This window comes from Chiloscyllium punctatum, chromosome 22 (assembly GCF_047496795.1).
Source record: "Chiloscyllium punctatum isolate Juve2018m chromosome 22, sChiPun1.3, whole genome shotgun sequence".
Taxonomy (NCBI): Eukaryota; Metazoa; Chordata; class Chondrichthyes; order Orectolobiformes; family Hemiscylliidae; genus Chiloscyllium; species Chiloscyllium punctatum.
This window is the reverse complement of record NC_092760.1, coordinates 72018246-72043312: the sequence shown is the minus strand read 5'-3', so window position 1 is coordinate 72043312 and position 25067 is coordinate 72018246. Positions and strand designations below refer to the sequence as shown.

General features: G+C 37.3%; 2 protein-coding genes across 2 annotated transcripts in view; one reads left to right on the top strand and one right to left on the bottom strand.

The window, feature by feature from the left end:
• iftap (intraflagellar transport associated protein) overlaps positions 1-25067 on the bottom strand; it is a 56252-nt gene that overhangs the window by 20605 nt on the left and 10580 nt on the right. The window contains exons 2-3 of the mRNA XM_072592651.1: positions 11958-12107; positions 6486-6616 (exon numbers count right to left, since the gene is read on the bottom strand). Of these exons, the coding sequence (XP_072448752.1) occupies positions 6486-6616; positions 11958-12087 (261 nt within the window). The 5' untranslated portion in view covers positions 12088-12107. The remainder of the gene's footprint in view (positions 1-6485; positions 6617-11957; positions 12108-25067) is intronic.
• rag2 (recombination activating gene 2) overlaps positions 13862-25067 on the top strand; it is a 30375-nt gene continuing 19169 nt past the window's right edge. The window contains exons 1-2 of the mRNA XM_072592650.1: positions 13862-14002; positions 15075-15165. The gene's annotated coding sequence lies outside the window, so the exon portion shown is untranslated. The remainder of the gene's footprint in view (positions 14003-15074; positions 15166-25067) is intronic.

Genomic DNA, 25067 nt, shown 5'->3' with positions numbered 1-25067 from the left:
TAGAAAAAAACACTAACGTTTGCCAACAATATATTTATTACCGTTTATTGCATGATAGTAATAAGTACAACCACATACTAATGATGCGTAATTACAAGGGATCACAGCAGTTGTACAAAATATATTAACAGATCTACTCCCTATGAAAACTACCATAAACGCAGTCTCCACTTGCAGACTGGGTGAGTGACATCAAAGGGTGGAACTCAAAGTAACATCAGGACTAGCTCATTCACACCAATTATCGTATACAATCCGGCAGTTTTAAATAAAAGATAATAATAATAATAATAATAATAATGTACAGGAATGTAATATAACCTTATTCAGCTGATAGGTGAACATTTTAATTAATCATCATTGTATCTTGGGCCCAACCCCAAAGTGACCACAAAAAGAAGATGCTTCTTAATTTTCTTACAAGTCCAATTCTTAAAAATATTTTGAGAACTCCCATAAATAACATGGAATTATGCCTTTATTACCACATCCTGTTGTTTTCTTTGAGACTATTACTTGCTTGTGGGCCAGAATGTTCCCTCAAGAAAGGACCCTATCTGGATTGTCACCAGGCTTCCAAATACTAGAAAGAAGAGAACATCAATATTTCACAAGCGATTGCTCTTCCAACCAGACAGTATTTCTCTCCCACATTTGCTGCTGAAAAGTAAATTAATGAGGCTTGCACAATGTAAACAGTGATGGAAAGTCTGCTTATCGGAAAGGGGTTGGGCGGGGGAGAAGAGAACACAAGGCATGGGACTTTCGTCAGGTCGGGCAGCATCCTAGGAGCAGGAGAATTGACATTTTGGGCCAGAAACCAGAGCCCTTCATCAAGAATCAAGGATTCCTGATGAAGGGCTCTGGCCTGAAATGCAATTCTCCTGCTCTTTGGATGCTGCCTGACCTGCTGTGCTTTTCTAGCAACACAGTCTCAACTCTGATCTCCAACATCTGCAGACCTCACTTTCTCCTTTCATCAGGTCAGTCAGGAACAGACTCGGTTGCCAGAGGGTGCAGGTTGCAACAATCCAAGTGAGCAATTGACTTGAGTTCCAACACAGACACCCTATCCTCTGAGGGGCCACGATCAAGGTGCAGTGGGCATTTGAACCTGCAGGGCTGTGAGATGTGTCTCTGTGTTTGTATGACTGAGGGGGAGAGAGGAAGGTGGAGACAGCAAGACAGAGAAGGGGGGACAAGGAGGGAGGGGAATGAAAAGGGAAGAGAGGGAGAGATGGGGAGTAGAAAGATGTTGGAGAGGGGGGGAAAGAGAGAGTATGGGGGAGGGGGAGGGGGAGGGGAGATGGATGATATATAGAGGGGGAGACAGTGAAAGAGCATAGAAATGGTAGTGTGCATATGTGTGAACCCTTTGGCTGAATCAAATACACGTACTCCTTTCATCTCCTCCCTCCCCAAAAAAAAACAAAGCATGGTGGGAAAAGGAAAAAAAAACACAGACTGTAGGCAACTTTCGTCCGGCTCCCATTTTCATATGAATACTGCCAACTCTACCTCAGATTGTGTGTCGTCAGGGAAATGTTATTTAAACCCAATTCCTTAGCTTGACCCCAGACCTCTCCACTTACTTGAAGACCAGGATTTGGGACTTAGTTTGTCTTATCTTTAGCTCTGCTTCATACCAAGATGGAAAAGCAATTCATTAGTTACACTGTTTCTCACTATTAAGGGCCATTTTTATTAATTACTCATTTAAGTGATCAATTTATCAATTTGAATTGCATTTTTTTAAAACTGAAACTCATTTTTCCTGTTGTCCCCAACCTTATCTTTCAGATGTTTGCTCACTGTCTCCCCTAGTGATAGCTATAGACACAGTCATACAGTATGGAAACAGACCCTTTGGTCCAACTGTCCATGCCGGCCAAGTTTCCCAAACTAAACGAGTCCCCTTTGCCTGTGTTTGAAAAACTGAAATTGACCCCCTCGAGTATACAAAGATTCAAAAGGCCTGACTTATAACTTAGTCTGAAGTGGTCCAATATAGTTCATTACAGGAAGCTTTTGACTTGCTGCTAGAAGATTTGGTCATTCAACTGGGTAAATTCAAAGCTAAGTGAATGAATTATCTGATATCACTTGATTTACCAGAAATACCTGCTTGACTCTGTGGTCTAGACAGTTGGCATGTAATAGACTCAGCCTATAGGAAGCACACCTGCTGTAATGAACCTAAAAGTTAGTTTTCATTACTAAACCTGAACAAGGAACCTCTAATGTCAGTTTGGCCTGAAATAAAGAAGCTGAAAATGTTAAGTAGGCAACAAAACAATAAAACAGACCATTTCACCAGAAGATTGGATTCTGACACTTGGCATCCTTTGCAACTTTCAGCAACAAGATACACTTCACTGCATTTTATTTTTGCTCTCTTCAGTTTTACAACGTTAGTTACTAACCAAGGGATAAATCACTTGGTGAGCATTACAGTTTTTTCCCCCTCGAGTCTCCATAAAATATCCAAATGTTATTTTCTTTTAAACTATACCTTTTTAAAATTGATCAGACAAAGTGTAACAAATATATTCTCTGTCCAAAGGCAGAAGAAATTCACTCTGATCACTCTACCATAAACACAATTACTGTTCTGTATGGTTCACATAAACAGGAAACATTTGTTACAAGGAACACAGTGCAGTAACTAACAGAAACTAAAGTGTTAAAGGAGAACAACCTGAACACAAGTAATAGTCTTCACCCTCATGGAGAAAATTATTTAATAAGGAATGCAATCGGTTCTTAAAATATCATTGGTTTTAAGAAAAAAAAGCACATTCATTTAACTTCAGTCATATTCAAAGCTATGGCTTTACATTAAAATTCGACATAGCACCTGCCACTGTGATCGAAAAAAAAGAAAGCCCTCCCATAGGGTTTATTTAAAATGGAAACCAATGCTTTGCTAATTCTTCAACATTCGCTTAGTATTATCAACAGCAGTCCTCAGTTTTGATACTGGAACTATTGGACACTTTGAAAATATTTCATATTTGACTACTGTAAATGTCAGAAAATGTACTCTGTTGTAACGTGGTAAAAATAAGACCGCGTCTAGCTCTAGCTCTAACAGGCAGTAAACAAAATTACACAAACCTACACAGTTGAAACATTTTTGTTGTTACTCCCTCAAGCACCATTTGTTAAAAGTTGAATTTCACTGTCTTACCAGCATTTTACCTGTCGTATTTAACAAAATGTAGCCATATACTTGCCTAGTTAGTTTCATTTCTACACAAACTCCAATGGCAGTGGTTACTTGTTGCTATAAATTCAGTTAAGTGCTTGCCAACTATCTCTTAATTAAGAAGTAAATTACTGCAAATGCTGGAATCTGTACTTAAAATATAAAACGCTGGAGATTACAGCAGTTCAGGCAGTATCCATGGAAAGAAAGCAAGCTAATGTTTCGATTCTGGACTTAAAACATTAGCTTTCTTTCTCACCATGGAAGCTGCCTATCCCTTAACTAACATATAATCATCACCTGGTTCCAAGCTGCACTTGGTCTCAAGATTCTCTGTCAGACCTTACTAGATGATATCATTCACCCCACAGCAACTGTTCTGTACAATAAATATCTACTGCAAATATCTTTAAGCCCTTAACCACTATCTGACGACGCATAGTTATTTTACTGTTCTGAAATCCAGATTTTGTAAAACAAAAAATTCCTTTTTTTTTAAATTAGTTCAAATACAAGACAACAGTAAATCTCAAAAAAAAAATCAGTACACATAGAAACCTTTCAACATAGAGATGGTCATTTGCAAGAGGGATCTAAACTAATCCCAAAGCCCGCTGCATTCTCCTCTGCTTCAGATTATGTTAACTCTTCTGTGACTAGTTACAAAAGGTCTCTGCCATAATTAATCCCTTTTAGCAAAGCATTCATAGTTGTAATAATTCTCTTCATAAATACATGCTTATTCATTTTATCCCATATCCTAGTGCCATTTCAAAAGTAGAATTTCCTTACTGATTCTCCAAGTGAAAACGATACTTCCCATTCACAACCTTTCATAACTTTTAAAATCTTTCTTTTGCTTACTCCCTATTTCTAATTGCCCTGGAAAAGGTGGTGATGAGCCTCTTGGCCTTTCTTGCATCAATGGAGCTGATGCTATTGTCTGAAGGCTCTCAAAACTTTGAGAGTTTGCTTAAAAATGACTTCCTCCACATTATTGTTTAGACCAATATACTTTTTTAATACATTATTTTTCAATCACATCACTGATATCTGGTCTTTAGGTCACACATTAAAGATGTGCAAGGCAAACTTAAACGGTTGCAGCTGTATCAAATACTGTTCCAATGCAACAGGTTTTGGAAAAAAATACAATTAATCTAGTAGTAAAGGCATTTGTAGCCCAATGACAAAGTCGTTACCTCTGGGCCAGGAGGTCTGAGTTCAAATCCCACCTGCTCCAGAAGCATGTAAAGACATCTCTAGATGGGTTGATTAGACAATATCTACAATTAATCTGGTTTAGTTAACCACCTTCAAAGTAGCAGTTTTGACTAGTAACAAGATTTACAACTTAAAACAAACATTAGAACCATGAAATAATAAGGAAATGAATCCCATTTAAGTGATATTTTTAAATAGATTGGTTCAGAACCACCTATCGTATATGTATATCACAATTGTCATATTAGCGTCAAGTGGCCACTCTGCAAATTGACTATTCTGTTGCTGATATTACAGCAACCACAATTGAAAACGTCATTACCTGTGAAGCATTTTGAAGCATCTGGAGGTCATACAGGCACCATCTAAATGCAAGTCTGGCATTTTTAAAAATCTTTGTAGTTCAGGATGGAAGGTGGAGCAAAAGGTTAAAAAAAAACTTCTGGTCAAACTACAACTGCCACAAGTAAGCTAGCTTCAGATATTTTTTAACCAACCTGTTCAGGGATGGTTTTTACATACTTCTGGAACATATAGAACTTGACACCAGACCTCCTAGTTCAGAGGTGGGGACATCACCACCATGCCACAAAAGCCCCTTTTATGCTAGTTTTAAGTAATTACAGAAACAGACAATATAATGAAGGTAAATTGTCAGCAGAGATGCAATCATGAACCTACTTAATTTCAATATAATTCCTTGTTAAAGTTAAATCTGCTATCAGGGTGTCAATAATCCTCTTAAATCAGTCGTTGATATGCGGTCTTCAGCACTGTTTGTCATTTTTATAAATGACCTGGATTAGGAAGCAGAAGGATGGATTAGTAAATTTGTGGGTAACCCTAAGGTTGATGGAGTTGTAGATAGTGCAGAAGGATGTTGCAGGTTACAGAGGAACATAGATAAGCTGCAGATCTGGGCTGAGAGGTGACAAATGGAGTTTAATACAGAAAAGCATGAGGTGATTCACTTTGGAAGGAGTAACAGGAATACAGAATACTGGGATAATGGTAAGATTCTTGGTAGTGTGGATGTCTACATGCATAGATCCCTGAAAGTTGCCACCCTGTTGATGGGGTTGTTAAGAAGGCATACAGTGTGTTAGCTTTTATTGATAGAGGGATTGGGTTTCGGAGCCATGAGGTCATGTTACAGCTGTACAAAACTCTGGTGCGGCCACACTTGGAGTATTGCGTACAGTTCTGGTCACTACATTATAGGAAGGACGTGAAAGCATTGGAAAGGATGCAGAGGAGATTTGCTACAATGTTGCCTGGTAAGGAGGGAAGGTCTTAGGAGGAAAGGCTGAGGGACCTGAGGTGATTTTCGTTAGAGAGGAGGTGGTTAAGAGGTGACTTAATAGAGACATACAAGATGATCAGAGGATTAGAACGGCTCTCACTGTCTATCCTTTCTCCTCAAATGGTGGTGGCTAGCGTGAATGGACATAGCTTTAAATTAAGGGGTGACAGATGTCAGAGGTAGGTTCTTTACTCGGAGTAGTAAGGACGTGGAATGCCCTGCCTGCAACAGTAGTGGACTCGTTAACATTAAAGGCATTTAAATGGTCATTGGATAAACATATGGATTATAAGGGAATACCTTATGTTAGATAGGCTTCAGATTGGTTTCACAGGTTGTCGCAACATCCAAGGCCAAAGGCTTAATCAATAGTATTCAAACATTTCTTTTAAAATTAGTCCCAGTCGTTTGCAATTGTACTGGTATAACTTTGTTAGACAGAAAAACAAAATATGAACAGCACAAAATTCAGGCACTTTGTAAACTTTTCAAATTTGCATGACTGAAATCACACTTATCTCAAAGTATGCTGAACAATCATCAACTGAACAACTTTTTGGCAAATGTAAATCAATAACAAATTTCAACATAAAACAGTAAATGCTGTTTAAAATGGCTCCATGGTCAGTTTCAATTTCCTCATGCAGGTTTTGTGTATGCCCCTCTGCATTTTAAAAACAAACTGAGATTACCATGTTACAACTACATTGAAAGCAAAAAAATTCAACCTACTTATAATTTAAAACTTGCCTTCTTGTCATCCTTGGGCATCTCTCCTTCAACCTGGCCCAAATTTTCCAACAATACCCTCTGAGTTAGTTTATATTCATCATCTGCAATGCTGCCAACTTCAGGAGATGTCTTTTGTTTCTTCAAGTCCTCTGAAAAAGAGTGAAAACTCACTAGATGTACCAAAGGAGTCTTTAATACTATTCATTTTCAAGTTGATTCCATAAAACTGGGTACTAGTTTTAACCTAGAACCAGGTATAGCATGAAGAGAAAAGGAGAAGATATCCAGGGTCTTGTATGTAAGGATGATGAACACAGGAGAAAGTGAGAACTGCAGAACTCAGGGCATGTTTGGGAACATGGGATAGGGATGTAATAGCAATTACAGAAATTTGGTTGAGGGATGGACAGGACTGGCAGCTGAATATTCTGATCAGATGCTATAGGAGGGATGGAAAGAGAGGCAAAAGAGGACTGGTGTAGCATTTTTGATTAAGGAAAACATTACTGCTGTAACTAGAGAAGATATTTCTGAAAAATTGTTCAATGAAAAATGAGTTAAAATTTGAAAAAAAAAAGGAATTATTACCTTGATGGGATTGTACTGTAGAACCGAACCACACCACACCTCCCCCCACCCCAAACTCCAGCAGTCAGAGGGAAATTGAGGAACAAATATGTAGAGAAAACTCAGATACATGCAATAAGAATAAGGTTGCAAACTGCATGTTATTTTAATTTTTCAAACATTGACTGGGACTACCATAGTGTTAAAGGTTCAGATGGTGAAGAATTTGCCAAATATTGTCAAAGAAAATTTTCTTGAACACATGTAAATATTCCAACTAAAGGAGTAAAACTTGACCTTCTCTTAGATAATAAGACAGGATAAGTTATTGAAGTGATAGTAAGGGAACACTTTGGGTCCAGTAATCATAATTCTATTTGTTTTAAAAGTGTTATGGAAAAGTTTTTAATTGCAGTAAGACAAATTTTAATGCTTTGAGACAAGAACTTTCAAAAATTGATTGGAGTAGACTGTTCACCGGTAAAGGGACATCTGATAAGTGTGAGGCTTTCAAAAGTTCAGAGTCATAGTATTCGTAAGAGTGAAAGGTAAGACTGGTAGGATTAGAGGATAATGGATGAATAATATTGAGGTTCTAATCAAGAATTTAAAAAATCATATCTTAGATATTAAGAATCATACCTTAGATATTAACAACTGGATTCAAATGAGTCTCTTGAACGGTATAAAGAGTGTTAAGAGCATTCTTAAGAGGGAGCTCAGGAATGCAGAGCGAGGAAATGAAATAGCCTTGGCAAGTAAGGTTAAGGATAATCCAAAGAGGTTCGAAGAGTGATATTATTAGCAAAAGAGCAACTAGAGAGAGAGTAGGGCTGATTAAAGATCAAAGAGGTTGTCTTTGTGTTGAACCTCAGGAGATGGGAAAGACATTAAAATGGATATTTTGCATCATTTTACCTGGAAAAAGAATTGGAGGATAGAGAACTCATAACCAAATATTGATGTTTTGAAAACAGTTCACTTTATGGAAGAGAAAGTGCTGCAGGTCTTAGAAAATATAAAAGTGAATAATCTCCAGACACAATCCAGTGCATCTCAGGAAGGTGTGGGAAATTGGGAAGGAAATTGTGGGGCCTCGTGCAGAAATATTTGTATCATCTATAACTATGGTGAGATGCCAAATGACTGGAGAGTGACTAATGTTTTGACTTTGTTTAAGGAATGTAAGGAGAACCACTCACCTGTGGTGGATAAGGTATAGGAAGTGAGTCTGAAAAAGAAGATTTATATGCATTTGAAGAGGAAAGGAATGGATAGTCAGCATTGTTCTGTGCAAGGGAAATCATGTCTCATAAACTGGATTGGGTTTTTTTTGAGGAAGTAACCAAGATTAATGAGAGCAGAGTGATAGACATCATTTACTTGGCCTTCAGTAAAGCCTTTGACAAGGTTTTGCTAGATAGACTAATTAGTAAAGTTAGATCACATGGTATTTAGGGTGGGCGTTCCAATTGGATTGAAATTGGCTGAACAACAGGAGACAAGAGTGATGGTAGAAGGTTGTTTTTTTCAGACTGGAGGCCTGTGGCCAATGGTGTTCAACAGGGATCAATGCTGGGACCACTTTTGATTTAGATGAAAATATAGAAGGCAGGGTTAGTAAATTTTCAGATTACACAAAAGCTGGTGGTACAGTGGACAGTGAAGAAGGTTGTCTAAGATTACAAAGAGATATCAATCAGTTAGGTCACTGGGCCAAAGAGTAGCAAATGGAGTTCAATTTGTATAAAATGCGAAGTATTTACCTGCCCTTGGTAAAACAAACAAGGGCAGGACTTATACAATTAAAAGTAGGACCATGGGTAGTATTGTAGAACAGAGAGACCTAAGGGTTCAGGTACATAATTCTTTGAAGTTTGCATCACTAGTAGACAAGGGGGTTAAGAAAACGTTCAGCACGCCTGCCTTCATTGCTCAGACCTTTGAGTACAGAGTTGGGGTATAATGTTGAGATTGCACAAGACATTGGTGAGGCAGCTTCTGGAGTGCAGTGTCCAGTTCTGATCATCCTGTTATAGGAAGAATATCATTAAGCTGGAGAGTGTTCAGAAGAGATTTATCAGTATGTTGCCAAGAATGGAGGGTTTGAGTCATAAGGAGAGGCTGAATAATTGGGACATTTTTCACTGGAGCATAGGAGGTTGAGAGTGACCTTACAGAGGTTTATAAAATAATGAGGGTTATAGATAAGGTGAATGGCAGGAGATTTCAAGACTAGAGGGCATATTTTTAATGTGAGAGGAGAACAAGTTTTAAAAAAAAGACAAGGGGCAATTTTGTTTTTTAAACACAGACTTGTTCAGTTGTGGGAGGAACTTTCAGAGGAAGTGGTGAATGCAGGAACAATTACAATGTTTAAAAGATATTTAAATAAGCAAACAAATAGGAAATGTTTGGTGGGATACGGGCTAAGCACAGGCAGGCCAGACGAGTTTAGTTTGGGATTATGGTCGGCATGGACTGGTTGGACCAAAGGGTCTGTTTCCATGATGTATGACTATGTCCAAATCTGCAATGTGAACCAATATGAAGAAAACACATTTCAAACAGCAGTTGCTTCCTAGCTTAAGCAGTAACTTTCAGAAAATACATGAGGAATGCTAAAGGTTGGTGTGCAATATAGGGTAAGCACTACAATCTTTTAGAAATAGACCCTAGAGGTAACCACAAATAGAAAGTCCTTTTATTTTAGCCAGAGACTCCCTCTTGCTATTCATAACAGTACAAGGTCACACAAATAAACCACTTACAGAATTTTAAGTTTATAATAGATTGTCAAACTGCAAACTTTCTAGCAATACGTGTGAAATAACTCCAGAGAGGCCGGTATCTTGTCACCAAGTCATCCTTTATTTGCACATGCATAGTATATGTCACTAGTCCAGCTTCCTCAGAACCAGCTCTCAAAGTGAGCAAAATCTCAGACATGCCTATAGGCATGTCCAATGACTCCCTCATTGGACCAGGTTAACTGCCCCAGTCTGAGAACTCATATTCCAAGAGGTCTACAAACACAACAACATGACTTTGTGGTCTTTGATGTAATCCAAATAAAGTTCAATTAGCTTAATTTTCACATTAAAGCTCACCACCGTTTACGTAAATTTAAAATCTTACATTTCCATGCACTTCCTCTTTACAAAACAGTCCTTCTTGTTTTATCATTTTGATGCATTTTTCTGTCAATTAAATTTCAAAAATTCCACGGTTAAGGGAAACTATATTTATATTTGTCATGCTATAATAAATAACACTTTACAATGTCAGTAATGAGCTTCCCAACTACTCCTTTTGGGAGGCTATACCCAAACCACTACTTTCCAAGTTGTAGCCGGACTTACTACTTACTATAATATTACTTCAATATTTTTATTAAAATAGGGACAATTTATAGCTTTAAGCAAATGGATTAACACCATGTAATTGAACAAAAGTCTGCAGAGTAAAATTCTGTACTGGGAAACTGAAACAAGAGTGAAAGGTCATTGAACAGATCTGTGTACCTCTCACTAACAAATGCTGCAATCCCTGAGGATATCCAGCAATTTCTGTTTTATTTTTTCCAGTTCAATTATCTTTGCGATTGAACTACAGTTCACCTAAAGATTATTTTGGTCATGACACCATGTTTATGACATCACAGGAAATCAATTATTTTCCCAAAACAGTAACCACTGTTGCTTGTGGATGGAATTAGCAATTCTATTTAGATACCTAATGAGTTTTGTCATCTACGAAGTCAAGTTTCCCTCACCTGCAGGATGAGATTTTTTAATTTATCCTTCGATGGGATGAAGTCATTGCTGGCAAGGTTGGTTGCTCACCTTGAACTGAGCGTCTAGCTAGATCACTTCAGAGGGCAATTAAGAATCAACCACATTGCTATGGGTCTGAAGTCTGGGCTAAACCAGGCAAAGATGGTCGACAGCCCTTTGACAAATGAAATCGATGATAGTAATGGTAACTGTGTAACTGAAATTAGTTTCAATTCTAGATATTTTTCATAAATTCATTTTAAATTCCACAAACTGCCATGATGAGATTTGAAATCATTCCCCCATAGCATTAATCTGGGCCTCTGGATTACTAGTGCTGAAGTTAGGCATACTACAGAGGTTCTGCTCCATTATGTTGGCTTCTTCCCTGCAATTCTCCTAATATCACAGTCCAAATAGTGCAAATGATTTTAAGTGCAAAGTCCACATAATACACTTTGAGTTACCATAATCTTTTGCACTAGTATTCAAAACATCATTCTTGAAATAGGTCCTGTTCACAAAAACACTCCATGTTCACAAAGTGAATGGATCACCTTTGGGAATTTCTGCTAATTATGCTCATTTTCAAGCCCTTAGAGTTCCAAAAGTTAAATTGAATCTTACTTACATTTTGAAAGATGTTGATTTTGCTGCCAGTTGGGAAAAGGACCTGTTTTGTCATCCATTCATCTGCCAGAGATAATGGATCTAACTACCCGTAACCCAATTTATTTAGAAAATAGGTTGTCAGATAGATTCCTTTTCAGGTAGTTTAAAATCAGGTTAGGGACAAGTGGTGAATTGATGCTTTGATTTAAAATGGATAATCATAAAACCAGTGTAAGTTATACTCAAAATGTATCAAGTCATTTTCAAAAATTAATCAAAGAATAACATTTATAGCGTTCTTGTAGATTGCCTTTTAACTTGCTGCCTAATTATGCTGGTTCATTGCAGATTCTGTGTAAACAGTATGCAAACTGATTCAAGCAGAAACTGAGGGTAAGGATCACTTTCTAAAATAAGCAAACCTTTGGACATAACTTGCACTGGAATTGCCAATTGTGCACAAAGTGGACTAGACTCCTCTACACTTTGCTCATCTTTATCCATGACTTAAAACTCACCTCCTGACAAAGCTTACCTTTTTTGAGGTGCATAAATGATTCTAAGAATTCAGCATATGTTTGTTCATGACTGCTGCAAAATCTTTCCAGAGCATCAAAGGCTGTTCTTCCTTCCCCCATAATTTGTGATCCCAACACTGCTGGCATATCTAATGTAGATATTTCATCTAGAATACAAAAGAGGCATAGAGTTAGCTGCAATAAAACAAATGGATTTGTGGTCAGTGGTGAGGTGCCAGAGCTTACTCATCACTAATTTCTAAGAAAGTAGTCCACAAAGATCTACAGATCTCTGTGACGAGTATTTCACGTCTTTCGACATTAATTTTAACCTGCCATAAACAAAGGAGTTCTCCATTGTCTAGCAACAATTCTATCAACTAACAGGCTAAGCAGCAAATCCCACTAAAGAATTTTCACTGACAGTACACCAGGAAGTGTACAGGAAACACACACTGATTGCCCTTCATTTGTTAATCATTTTACAGTCAGGGAAATAAAGATTGTAACATATAAATGAAATTTATTTTTAAAAAACTGAAATATAACAAATAAACTTTAAATCAAAAGAAAATAAAATAAAAATCTATGGTTCATCATGAATTCTGTCTGCAGAGAGTTCAAAAGCACACCCAGTGATGGAATAACGAAAGATGGACTACAAAAATTGCATACATGGGCATCGTAAGTTTTTGTCAGGAAATTGGATATTTTTGACATTAAAGGAGAGGTGTATTTTGGCTTTAGAAAGAATCATTTTCAAACAGTTAATTTGGCTCTAAGTAGTCCAACAGGCCACTTAGAGATCCTGGTAAAGTGGACAAAACAAAGGAGATCCTGTTCCCTGCTTGGCACTGAAAGTCTCAGTTAAATCTTCACTAACTGAAAGGTGTTGTTCAACCTACCAACTTAACTTCCAGGACATGACAATGGTGGAGGGGTAGGAAACAATTAAATTACTAGAATTACCAAGGTAAAAGTCTTGATGTCTAACCCTCTGCTCATGCCTCCAAACTCACTAATCACAATATGCCCCTCCCCATTTTCTTTCACTTTCCTACAATCACTTCATCACAATTCATTTCATTTTTTTTTAAATCATATTCACTCCCACCGTGATTACAATCTATACTTAACATTTTACCCACTGCATGCCAATTATTCAACCATGACAGATTTTTTTTAAGACATCTAACAGATTGGCTCTAAAACAAATACACAGCTGTGGTGTGAATATTTTAAATCGATACCTCAAAACGTTCCAGTAGTTATCATAGCCAGGCTGTCTCAGCCAATGTATCTGATGATTGGCACTCCCTGCCCACTATATTAGATGCTGAGTTACCTACTTTGGGTCTGAATTATTGTTGTGATGTTATCAAATTTCTTGGGCATTTTCTTTCACTTGAAGTTTGGTTATGCGAATGCAGATAACAAAACTGATTGGATAAAAATATTAAACAGAACTGCTTAAACTGATTCCAATAGAACTTATATTGAGAATTACAGGTTCCCAATTCCTTGTTATTTATTGATGTGTTTGTGATTTATCCATAAAGATGATGAAATGGAACTGATTAAAATACATTTCTAGCATTTTAACTGAGAAACTCCCAAAGTAAAGTAGAACATCAAATACTAAACTGATGGGTTTCTGAAATTCCAAGTGCTTTTTAACAACAAAACCAGGATGTTGCATCGCAAAGCATGCTGTCTAGCATTTTAAAAAATAACAGTTCAAATCTGTAATAGAGAAAAACCCCAACTTCTGCAAATCTGTTCTCTGGGGAATCTCAAATGAACCAACATAAAATGTTTACATCGGCAATCTGAATGCTTTATGCAAAACCTAGTGGTTTTGTAACAGGAAACATTCTTATCATCAATTGTTTTGACTTCTGTCACTGACAACATACAAACTGCTGTAGAGCTTTTTCAAAACTTCCATGAAAAACTACCTGCAAAACCTTTTTCATCAATTACATGATTTATATCTTTGTTGAAGTGACAACTGACTTCCAGGAGTGGCAAATGATATCCTGAACAACACAACTGTTACCAGGTAAGTAATCAACTCCCTTACTGTACCAATGTGTTGTGCAAATAATTCTGAAAGAATGTGAGAGCAAATTGAACTGATTTATTGTTTATCGGGAGCTAGAGCTATTTTTCTATATAATGATTTATATAATGCATGTCTTATATTGTCCTAAATATGTCACAGCCAACAATTTCAGATTCCACAGATAACAATCGAGTTACATGTCTTATTAAACTGTTATAATACTGTCAGTTATAGGAAAATGCTGCACGCGAGTAGAATTCACTATTTCTTCCTCACTATTCCCACGTTTTGGCTTCAGGTAAAATAACATTGACACATGTTCCTTTGAAATTGCTATTTATTGCAGGACACTTCTCATCCGCAAAAATAAGTCACATTTCCCTGCACTACCTCCAAATGAGGCAGTACTCAACCTTGTCCGCTTCCACTTTTACCAACAGTTGTTTTAAAGTGGCTATCTGCCTCTTAAGAGCTACTTTTTTTTAAGAACTTCTGATCACATGATGATCTTATTGAATATTAAATAAGAGCACTAAATATTTCTCATTAGTTGACCTCAGCTACAACTTGCACCCAAAATAGCCAATGACCTAGGACATCATTTTCTGAGCCACAATAAAAATGGTATCTTAATACTTAAATATAAAAAGATAAGCTGTAAATGCACAAATCTAAATATCAAAATCTTGAAGAAGAGTTAAATTTTGATGAATTAAGTAAGGCACCGAACTTTTCTTTTTGTGGTTGAACTGACAAAGTGTAGGCATCTGTCAATTTCCTTTCTTAGAAGAGCTCTTTATACAGTAACAACCACAGATAAATGTAACACTTGGCGAAGTTCATTATAAAGAAGATGAAAAAATCAGGGAGAGTCATTTGACGTTTATTAAAATCATAAGATTAGAGAATAGTGAGAATTCTAGTTCTTAAATTAATTTTTGGAACTGATCAGCTCACTATATAATGCACACAGAAATAATCATATTCAAGTGTGCATTTCTTCATGTTCATCAGCTTTTGTTTGTGATGATTGACTGTAACAAGCTCACAAAAGTGTCATTTACTACAGCACAATGAAACTCTGAAAATGCTTCACAAAGAACTGGACTGGACACCAGAGACTGGATTACAGCCATCAAATCATCCCAATTTTGCATTAGGTAAGAATTAAGACATGTCCATTCTTATAAGTAGAGACAATTTTTATTCTAAGTTTATGTTTCATATTATCTGAATTATCCTAAAGACATTTCAGGAAAGGAAAACAGGTAAGCAGTAAAATGATTTCTTTTCCCCTAAAACATACAGTGAGACGGTTTAATCTAATTGTTTGCTGTTCTTACTCTCTCTCCACTGTTCCATATTATTCTCTATTTCAATTACTTATTAACCTTTTTTTTAAATATATGATCATGCCACAACTGCACCCTGTAGCAAAGCATTCCATGCTCTAACAGCCTTCCGTATAAAATATTTTCTGCTAACCTCTGTCCCACTTTATTAACAGCAGTTTTCAACTGATGATTCCTCATGACTGACTTTCCAAACAGAGTAAATGGGGACCACTGTCCTCTATGGGATTCTACTGCTGGCACAATAGCCTTGGTATCTTTCATTACAAAGGAGGATAAAACTTTGTGATATAGATGCATTCTCAGCCCAAATTGAAACTTGCGGCGAAAAATCAAATTCTAAACAGGAAAGAATTTGAAGACTTCAGAGGTCTTTAGAGGAGAACATTTGAGGGAGATTTTTTTTCCATCTGCTGCAGCATTTTCAGATTTTTCCCAATATATCCAAAAATCTTGCACTCCAGAAAAGATTTGAAGCAATTCCTTGTACCAGGCTGCTCTAAACAGCTCTCCACAGATGTAACCAATAACTATTGGAAGAAATAACAGAGCCCAGGGGAATGAAAGGTTCATAAATTCAAGAAGTATGAATTCCACCTCATAATCCACTTAGAGTCATAGAGATGTATAGCATGGAAACAGACCCTTCGGTCCAACCCGTCCATGCCGACCTGTTTTCCAACCCAGTCTAGTCCCACCTGCCAGCACCCGACCCATATCCCTCCAAACCCTTCCTATTCATATACCCATCCAAATGCCTCTTAAATGTTGCAATTGTACCAGCCTCCACCACTTCCTCTGGCAGCTCATTCCATACACGTACCACCCTCTGAGTGAAACAGTTACCCCTTAGGTCTCTTTTATATTTTTCCCCTCTCAACCTAAACCTATGCCCTCTAGTTCTGGACTCCCCCACATTTGGGTAAAGACTTTGTCTAGTTATCCTATCCATGTCCATCACGATTTTATAAACCTGTATAAGGTCACCACTCATCCTCCGACACTCCAGGGAAAACAGTCTCAGCCTGTTCAGCCTTTCCCTATAGCTCAGATCCTCCAACCCTGGCAACATCCTTGTAAATCTTTTCTGAACCCTTTCAAGTTTCACAACATCTTTCCGATAGGAAGGAGACCAGAAATGCACACAATATTCTAACAGTGGCCTAACTAATGTCCTGTACAGCCGCAACATGACCTCCCAACTCCGTACTCAATACTCTGACCAATAAAGGAAAGCATACCAAATGTCTCCTTCACTATCCTTTCTACCTGCGACTCCACTTTCAAGGAGCTATGAACCTGCACTGCAAGGTCTCTTTGTTCAGCAACACTCCCTAGGACCTTACCATTAAGTGTATAAGTCCTGCTAAGATTTGCTTTCCCAAAATGCAGCACCTCACATTTATCTGAATTAAACTCCATCTGCCACTTCTCAGCCCATTGGCCCATCTGCTCCAGATTCTATTGTAATCTGAGGTAACCCTCTTCGTTGTCCAATTTTGGTGTCATCTGCAAACTTATTAACTGTACCTCTTATGCTCGCATCCAAATCATTTATGTAAATGACAAAAAGTAGAGGGCCCAGCACCAATCCTTGTGGCACTCCACTGGTCACAGGCCTCCAATCTGAAAAACAACCCTGCACTAACACCCTCTGTCTTCTACCTTTGAGCCAGTCTGTATCCAAATGGCTAGTTCTCCCTGTATTCCATGAGATCTAACCTTGCTAGTCAGTCTCCCATGGGGAACCTTGTTGAACGCCTTACTGAAGTCCATATAGATCACATCTACTGTTCTGCCCTCATCAGTCAGCAATAGGCAGGAAAAAGCAGAGAACCAAAAAATTGTACGATGCAGAATAATGTTTCAATTCTCACATCTTGGTAGATTTTTCGCAGCAAGAACAGATTTTGATGATGAAACTCAACAGAGTCTCCATTGCGCCAGTGCAGCCTTTAGCTATTTGAAGAACACAATATTTGATGACAAATATTCCAAACCTGGCACAAAGCTCCTGGTTGAGAGGGCAGTAGTATTAACAATCGTTCTGCATATTTTGGAGACATGGACAATGTACAACAGACACCTCAAATCCCTAGAGAAATATCACCAGTGTTGAGACTGCAAAATCCTGCATATCCAATAGCAGGATAGTCACTACTAAATCACTGCCCTGTCACAGACCAACACCAGCATCAGGTACCAGGTACTATCAATCAACTGTTGCCACATCACATGTCTCACACAAGTCTTCCAAATAATAGCTATCCACGGCAAGCACTTATTAGAAGGAAAGAGAAAATGCTTCAAAGGACAACCTGAAAGCTTCTCTGAAAAAATACAATATTGCCATCAACACATGGAAATCCTTCCCCAAAACTTCCCAAATTGGAGAGGACACATCTACAAAGCTGCCAACCATCTTGAGCACCTCTTGATTATAAAGAGGTCATGTGATCTAGTGATGCAAAACAGTAAAATGAATGTAGAAAAACCACAGCATCCAACCATTACTTCAAGCATCACCTGCCCCACCTGTGGCAGGGTAGTTACTTTCATCAATCCGTTCAGACATGCTGTGACACACCTTTAGGGTAGGTGGAACTTAAACAGATTTTCTTGCTTGGAGGTAGAGACAATACCATTTTACCATAAGATCCCCTATAAATCTGTGACAGGGCATGTAAATTCAGCACTAGACTATTCAGTCATCTCAGGAGCCACAATTCCAAATGAAAGAATGTAATTTTCAGTCTTGAGAATCTGTCTAAGAAAGAAGGCATTTTATTTATCTTCTTGATTTGTCTTTGAAAACAGCCGTACAACATTGCCATCAGAAACCCAAAATTGTGTCTAGAGTCTTTTGATAAAGTCTATACAATTCATAATCAAGAATGGTACTGGCCTGTTACATATCACACATGGAGACTGAGTTGCTGTGGCAACAAGCAGCCTGGAGCTCTGGACAGTGATAGTAAAGGTCTTAAACTTTCTTTCCATTACATGGCAGATCGGGAATCTTGGCCACTGCTACTACCTGCTGTTAGCATGTATCAGAAGGATTTGCAGCTTGATCCTCAATTTATTCAGCCACATTATGACACATAGAATTCCTTGGTCATTAAATTCCTAAGTGGGACTTGAATCCAAAGTTCTTCCTTAGAGGCAGAAATGCCATCCACTACATCACATGACCTCTTTATAATCAAGAGTATAATATTTTCTAGAACTTATTCTGAGCACTATTTACTATCTACTTATCATGTTGAGCTGTCAATTGTACAGCTATTCTATCTGGTTACTAAATGAACATTATTGTGCATTTAGAATCATAGAGACATATAGCATGGAAACAGACCCTTCAGTCCAACCTGTCCATGTCGACCAGTTATCCTAAATAAATCTAGTCCCATTTGCCTGCATTTGGCCTACATCCCTCTAAACCATTCCTATTCATATACCCATCCAGATGTCTTTTAAATGCTGTAATTGTACCAACCTCCAACACTTCCTCTGGCAGATCAGTCCATTCTTGCACCACTCTCTGCATAAAAAAATTGCCTGTTAGGTCCCTTTTAAATCTTTCCCCTCTCAACTTAAACCTATGGCCTATAATTTTGGACTCCCACAAATAGACTTTGTTTATTTACCCTATCCATGCCCCTCATTTTATAAACCTCTAAGGTCACCCCTCAGCCTCCGACGCTCCAGGGAAAAATAGCCCCAGTCTATTCAGCCTCTCCTTTGCATTACAATTCAAAAAGCTTCGTAAAGACATCACCTTCCATAGAATACAGCAACATTGGAAAATTCTTTTCATAAAACGTTCTTGCTAGAAATCACAATAAATTAAAAGAGCGTTTTCAATACAGGAATATTCAGTAAATTGTGATGACCATATATTTAGGAATTACTCTTGTTAGGTTACAGTTTGAGTTTCTTAATCACAAGTGCAAAAACTTAAATGAATGACTGTTGGCAGTCATGACGACCAGACCCCAAATCATTAAACTCATGGGTGAGGAGGGATGAACTGTTCTACTTCTTTATTCATCCATCCTCTCGGTTGATCACAAGAGTTAATTTTAAAAAGGTCCCTTCCCTTGTGAATGTATTTTCCCAGACTCAAATGAATTTATGCCCAAAAAGGAGACAATTTATCCAGGCTTATGAGTTAATAAAGCATGAGCTCAATAACTAACAAACGACAGAAGAATTAGTAACACAACACATAAACAGAGATTAGAAATAAGAGGCAAGTCCAAAAAAGATAAAAATTAAAAAGACATCAGACTCTGAATTGTTTGTGAAGAGTGGATAGTTGAACATTGTAGCTGTTGCAGTGAAGGTTGTCAGTAGAATAACATTGTTAGTTGAAAAGTCAATTTTACGGTCAGATTAGTAGAGATTTTATCATTCTGATTCCTATTGGCCATGACTGTATTCTAGCATTCAGTGTCAGAGAAAGTCCTTTTACTGTCCTGTTTCCTTTTGCTTGGCTGCTAGCTACCTAATTTCCATGACTCAGAGCTAAAGAATCCTTTTTCTCGCAACACAGGGGTGATTCGGAGAGAGCTCTTTGACTGTGGTATGGTAATACTCAAACCCAGGCTGGTACGCACAAGAGCATTCAGTCCCATTAGTGCACTAAACTGTCCTTGTGTATTCTTCAAAGGGAAAAGTACAAAACATGAATGCAGTGTGGGACATAATTTGCAGGGAAATGGCTTGCTGTTCAGTAGGGGTCATCAGCATCTTGTTATTCTCATAGTCACAAGAGATCACAGTCCAGTCTGTTTTGACTTGCCTCTTCTCCACAGTGAAGGGATGTTATTTGAAGTTCTCTTCATTTCCATAGGTGACATTCCATGAGTGTATTTCCGTCGAGAAAGTCACTTAATTCACATCCACAGCCATTTTTGACTGTATTAATTCTCTTTTAAAATAACATATTTTAGAGTTACAACGCACAAAGTTAAAAATGTACATTATACTTTGGGGTTTTGACCCATGGTATCAGTAATGTACCCAAGTTAGGTAACATTTTGCTTAAATAATAAACCTAAAAGTTGCCTACCAGCATCTCTACATCTAAGAAAGGAAATACAAATTGAAGAGCTTTCCCTAAAATTAAAACCAGTATGATAACTAGCAAAGGGAATTTAATATGAAGGATTTAATCAAGTTTTAAGAGGGTTAGAGTATTAATAAAGTTTAGGTGCTGCAGATGTATTGTAGTGTATTTGATATATTGGTTATCTTGTACCTTTAGAACTTCCAACGTCATTGTTGCATCTGTTGTACTCCAGCAATCAGACAGTTACTCTCATCAGGGTTCTGCTTAGTACCATCTGCACCAGCTGTAAACTCCCTGAAATATCTTCTACACTGCTTGTATGCTGCATGTTTGCCAAGTCTTCGCCACCTTCTAAATCTACAAGCAAGTTCAGTCTCCTTTGTACTTGACGGTAATATTGTTTAAAGAAAGTGATCAGAGGTAAGGATGCAGGGCTGTCACAGTAACTAATAGCAATCATTTTTAAAGATAGAACTATTTACTGTACTTATAATACAGTAGTTTTCAAATAAGGTTTTTGCAATTGAATAACTTATCAAAGGATTCTGAACTGTAGAGAAGTTGTTGAATGATGTCCCTCGATAATTCGTGTCAGTCTCTGTAAAGTTTCCTTCATCTCGAAAAATATAAATTAAACTTTGTCGACAAAATTTGATCTACAATTACCACATTATTTTTAGGCACAGTCCAGAAAACTCAGTGAGGGAGAAATGGCATGTCATTATGGAAGTGACCAAAGCTGTTAGTCATATTTGTGCTCTATTTACCTTACCTCTACATTTAAAAGGACAGTGAAGGTCACCAACTTCAACTAACATATAAATGATGTATTAATATCCAATCAAGTCCAACGTCTGTATTCAAAGAATAGTAAGGCAATAAGTAAATGGATCAGAGATAGAAAAAGCTATTGGCTAATAATTTCAAATTTTATTTAAAGAAAATCCAGAATCAGAAAAGATAATGATTAAAAACCTACACTTTCACAGCTGCTATTTCAGTGTATGAAGCTAAAATTATTGGAAATACATTTGGCTCAGAGGACATCAGAAAAGATAAATGTTACATTAATTACAGACAGTAACAAGCAACCACTTTTTTTAACCCAGACTGTCATAATACAAATTTGACTCTATTTACATTTGATTATGTTTTACTTTCTGATAGATTTTTTGTCCAAAGTGTTCACTTTATAAAACAGAATCATGTAACTTAGTTACCTTCAAACCTGCTGGGTCACAGTCTTGGAGCTAACTCTCCAAATTGGTGATCAATTCATTTCCAATTGTAAATGTCTCAGAATTTGAATCCAAATCCCATTAAAATGGTGAGTGTAAATGTTTGAACCCTGTCAAGTTTGAAATTTGAAGGTAAATGTGAAGCCAATCCATAATCAAGGCTGGCCTCATGCATAAAGGATGCTGAGATGGGTGAGGTACCATAGGACAGTTGGACTGTCTCAATCTCCGAGGAGGAGAAAATGAAAAAAGGATGAGGATTGGAGAATGACAGACCACAGACAACATTCTGATTAAAAAAACATGAAGAATGCAATTTTTAAAATGAGATAGGTGCAGTGAGCAGTTTAGCAGGAAGCAAGTGGAATGTTGCTGTTTATTGCAACGAGAAATGGAATATAAAAAGAGTGAAATTGCACAAATCATATAAAGTAACTGATGAAACTACATCTGTGTAGAGTTTTGATCTCTATTTGAAAAAAGATGTAATTGTGTTCGAAACAATTTGAACAAGGTTATCTGGCTTATTTGTTGTTTTACCTTCATTTAGTATACTTTTATTTAATACTTTTTGAATAGAGAGGAGGAAAAATGTTCTTATTCAGACGGCTGTTAGTATGTGAAATTCTCTTTTTCAAAGAGCAGTGGCGGCTGGGCCATTGAATTTATCTAAGGTTGAATAACAGATTTTTTTGATAGAGGAGAGTCAAGGATTATGCAGGGCAGAAAGGAAGCTGGAGATGAGACCACAATCAGGTCAAATATGATTTTATTGAATGGTATTGCAGGCCCAAAAGGGCCAAATGGCTATTCCATGACTTATGTTCCAAGACATCAGTTAGTTTTCTATTTTAAAACAAGTGCAAAATTCTAAATGATTTCCATTCTCAGGATGACCAAGCATTATCTCTTCACACAAAAACCAAACTAGTTGTAAATGTAGGGCAAAAGCTACTGTGACCATAAATTGTGCGAAAATGTTAAATTTTAACTCATACTTATGTGAAAGGGAAATATTGTTCAAAGCCAGAATTGCCTTGGTCATCAGGGACCATGAGAAAAGAATGAAAAACAGATATTTCTCTGCACAGTGTCTCCATGTTCCAGGCTGTTCAGCCACAACATTCAGAACCAACAGTACTGGTCGGTAATTCAAAAGAAAGATTTAAATTCACTCAGTTTAGTACAATTACATTACAGCAACAGCATTAAATCAATTTTGCTAAAAGCCAAAATATATGAATTATGTAGAACCAAGCCTTCTGTAACTCACTATAAAGTTAGTCAACAGCAAAAGGTCTACCTGACAATTAAAGGGATGCCTGTGTGTCATAATGCAACTATCTGAATAACATTAAAGAATTTACATGCTAGAGAAAATACTGCTGCTTTATATCCTGTCTGTGAAGTGGCATTTACATCCAAACACTGAACATAAACTGACAGCAGGAATGGAGACTACATGATCCACTGCACATACTGAGAAAAAGAAAACCACTAAGATCAACTACTGTCCCCGCTTCAAAATAATGAAGAATTAACGGCAAACAGCTAAAATTGAAATAGTTTTGAAGGGAAACAAAAGCTGAAACTTAAAAGCATATACAGAGGAACCTCGATTATCTGGCATTCAATTATCCGAATATCAGATTATCCAGCAAGATCACAAGGTTCCGATGCTCGGCTAAACTATGTTATCCAGCATTTGATTATCTGGAATTTGATTAACCAAATGAAATACTGCCTGCCTGTCTCTTTCAGATAATTGAGGTTCCTCTGTAGTGTGTTTGGACTGCTACATTTGTAAAACCCAAATACAGTACTAAAATTGAAAAAGTATGACTGAGCAGGGAAGTACCTTCCTATAGCTAAATGGAGGATTTGGTTGGGAAATACATTTTCGCCAAAACACAAGATGAAAAGACCTCTAATTATAAAGGAATAAGGTTAAGTTGGCTGGAGTGGACTGGGAAAGAGTCTAGCAAAAGAAAATGGTTGATAAAGAAAGACGATGTTGAAGAAAATAGTTAATGACTCACAATAAAGATATATCCCAGTAAGGAAGGAGTCTAGCAAGAGGATAAACCAGAGCAAGTTAACAAAGATAAGGATAGTGTCAAATTGAAAAATAAAACTGGTGGTAAACCAGAGGATTGGGAAGTTTGAAAAACCAACAAAAGATGACCAAAAAAGGGAGAAAACAAACTTTGATGGTTAACTGGCAAGTTATAGCTAAGTGGATTTCATTTACAAGAATACTTTCAGAGATGAGGACCTTCAACTATTAGGATAGTTTGAAAAGGTTGAGACTGTTCTTGGAGAGAAGGCTGGGTGGAGATCTGATAGAGGTTTTCAAAATTATGAGCAGGCTGGATGAGTAGATAGAGAAAAATTATCCCTGCTTTTTAAAGGGAACGAGATCAAGAGGGCAGAGATTTAAAGTGATCAGAAAAGAACAAAGGATGAAGTGGAAAATAAAACTTTTTCACTCACTCAGTAGTTAGGGTATGGAATGTCCTGCCTAGAAGTGTGCTGGAGACAGATTCAATTGAGGCACTAAAGAGGGCATAAGATGATTATTTGCATAAAACTAATATGCCAAAGTAAGGGGAAGAAATGGAGACTGGCACTAGGTGATGATGCTCATTTAATGAGCTTCAGGGCCTCCTTCTGTGCTGTAACACTTCTGTGATTCTGATTCTATGGACAGAAAGCACTTCTTCAAACATACAAAAAGGAAGAGAGGGGCCAAAGTGAAGAAAGGCTCCTGTGAGAATAAAGCTGGTAAATATTAATCAGAAACCAGGAAATGGCAGAGGAGCTAAAAATGATTGGCAACAGTCTTCGTAGCAAATTATATTAAAAATATTCCCAAAATACCAAATGACCAACAGGCAAATAAGTGGGAGAAAAAGTACCAGGGAAATTGATGTGGCTAACGGCCCCTGAGCCTGATGGGTTGCACCCTTGGGTATTAAAGAAAATAACTCCAGAGACAGCAGATGCACAGGAAGTAACCTTCCAACAAATTTGAGAAAAGTCCCAGAGGAATGGAAAACTGGGAAGGAGACAAAAAAAGATAACTACAGGCCACTTGGCTTGGCATCTGTCGTTGAGAAAATGTTAAGCGTCTATCATAAAGTATGAAATAGCGGGCATTTAAAAATGCATAATTTTGACAAGTAGAGACAGCATGGTTTTATGAAAAGTAACTCAAGCCTAACAAAATTTAGAATTCCTTGAAATGGTTCAGGAAAGATAGCTAAAGGGAAACCTGTCGATGTAATATATTTGGGTTTCCAAAAGATGGTGGAAAGGAACTTCACATAGGATACTTAACAAGATAAGAATCCATAGTGTTGGGGATAGTAAGATTAGAACGAACAGAGGATTGA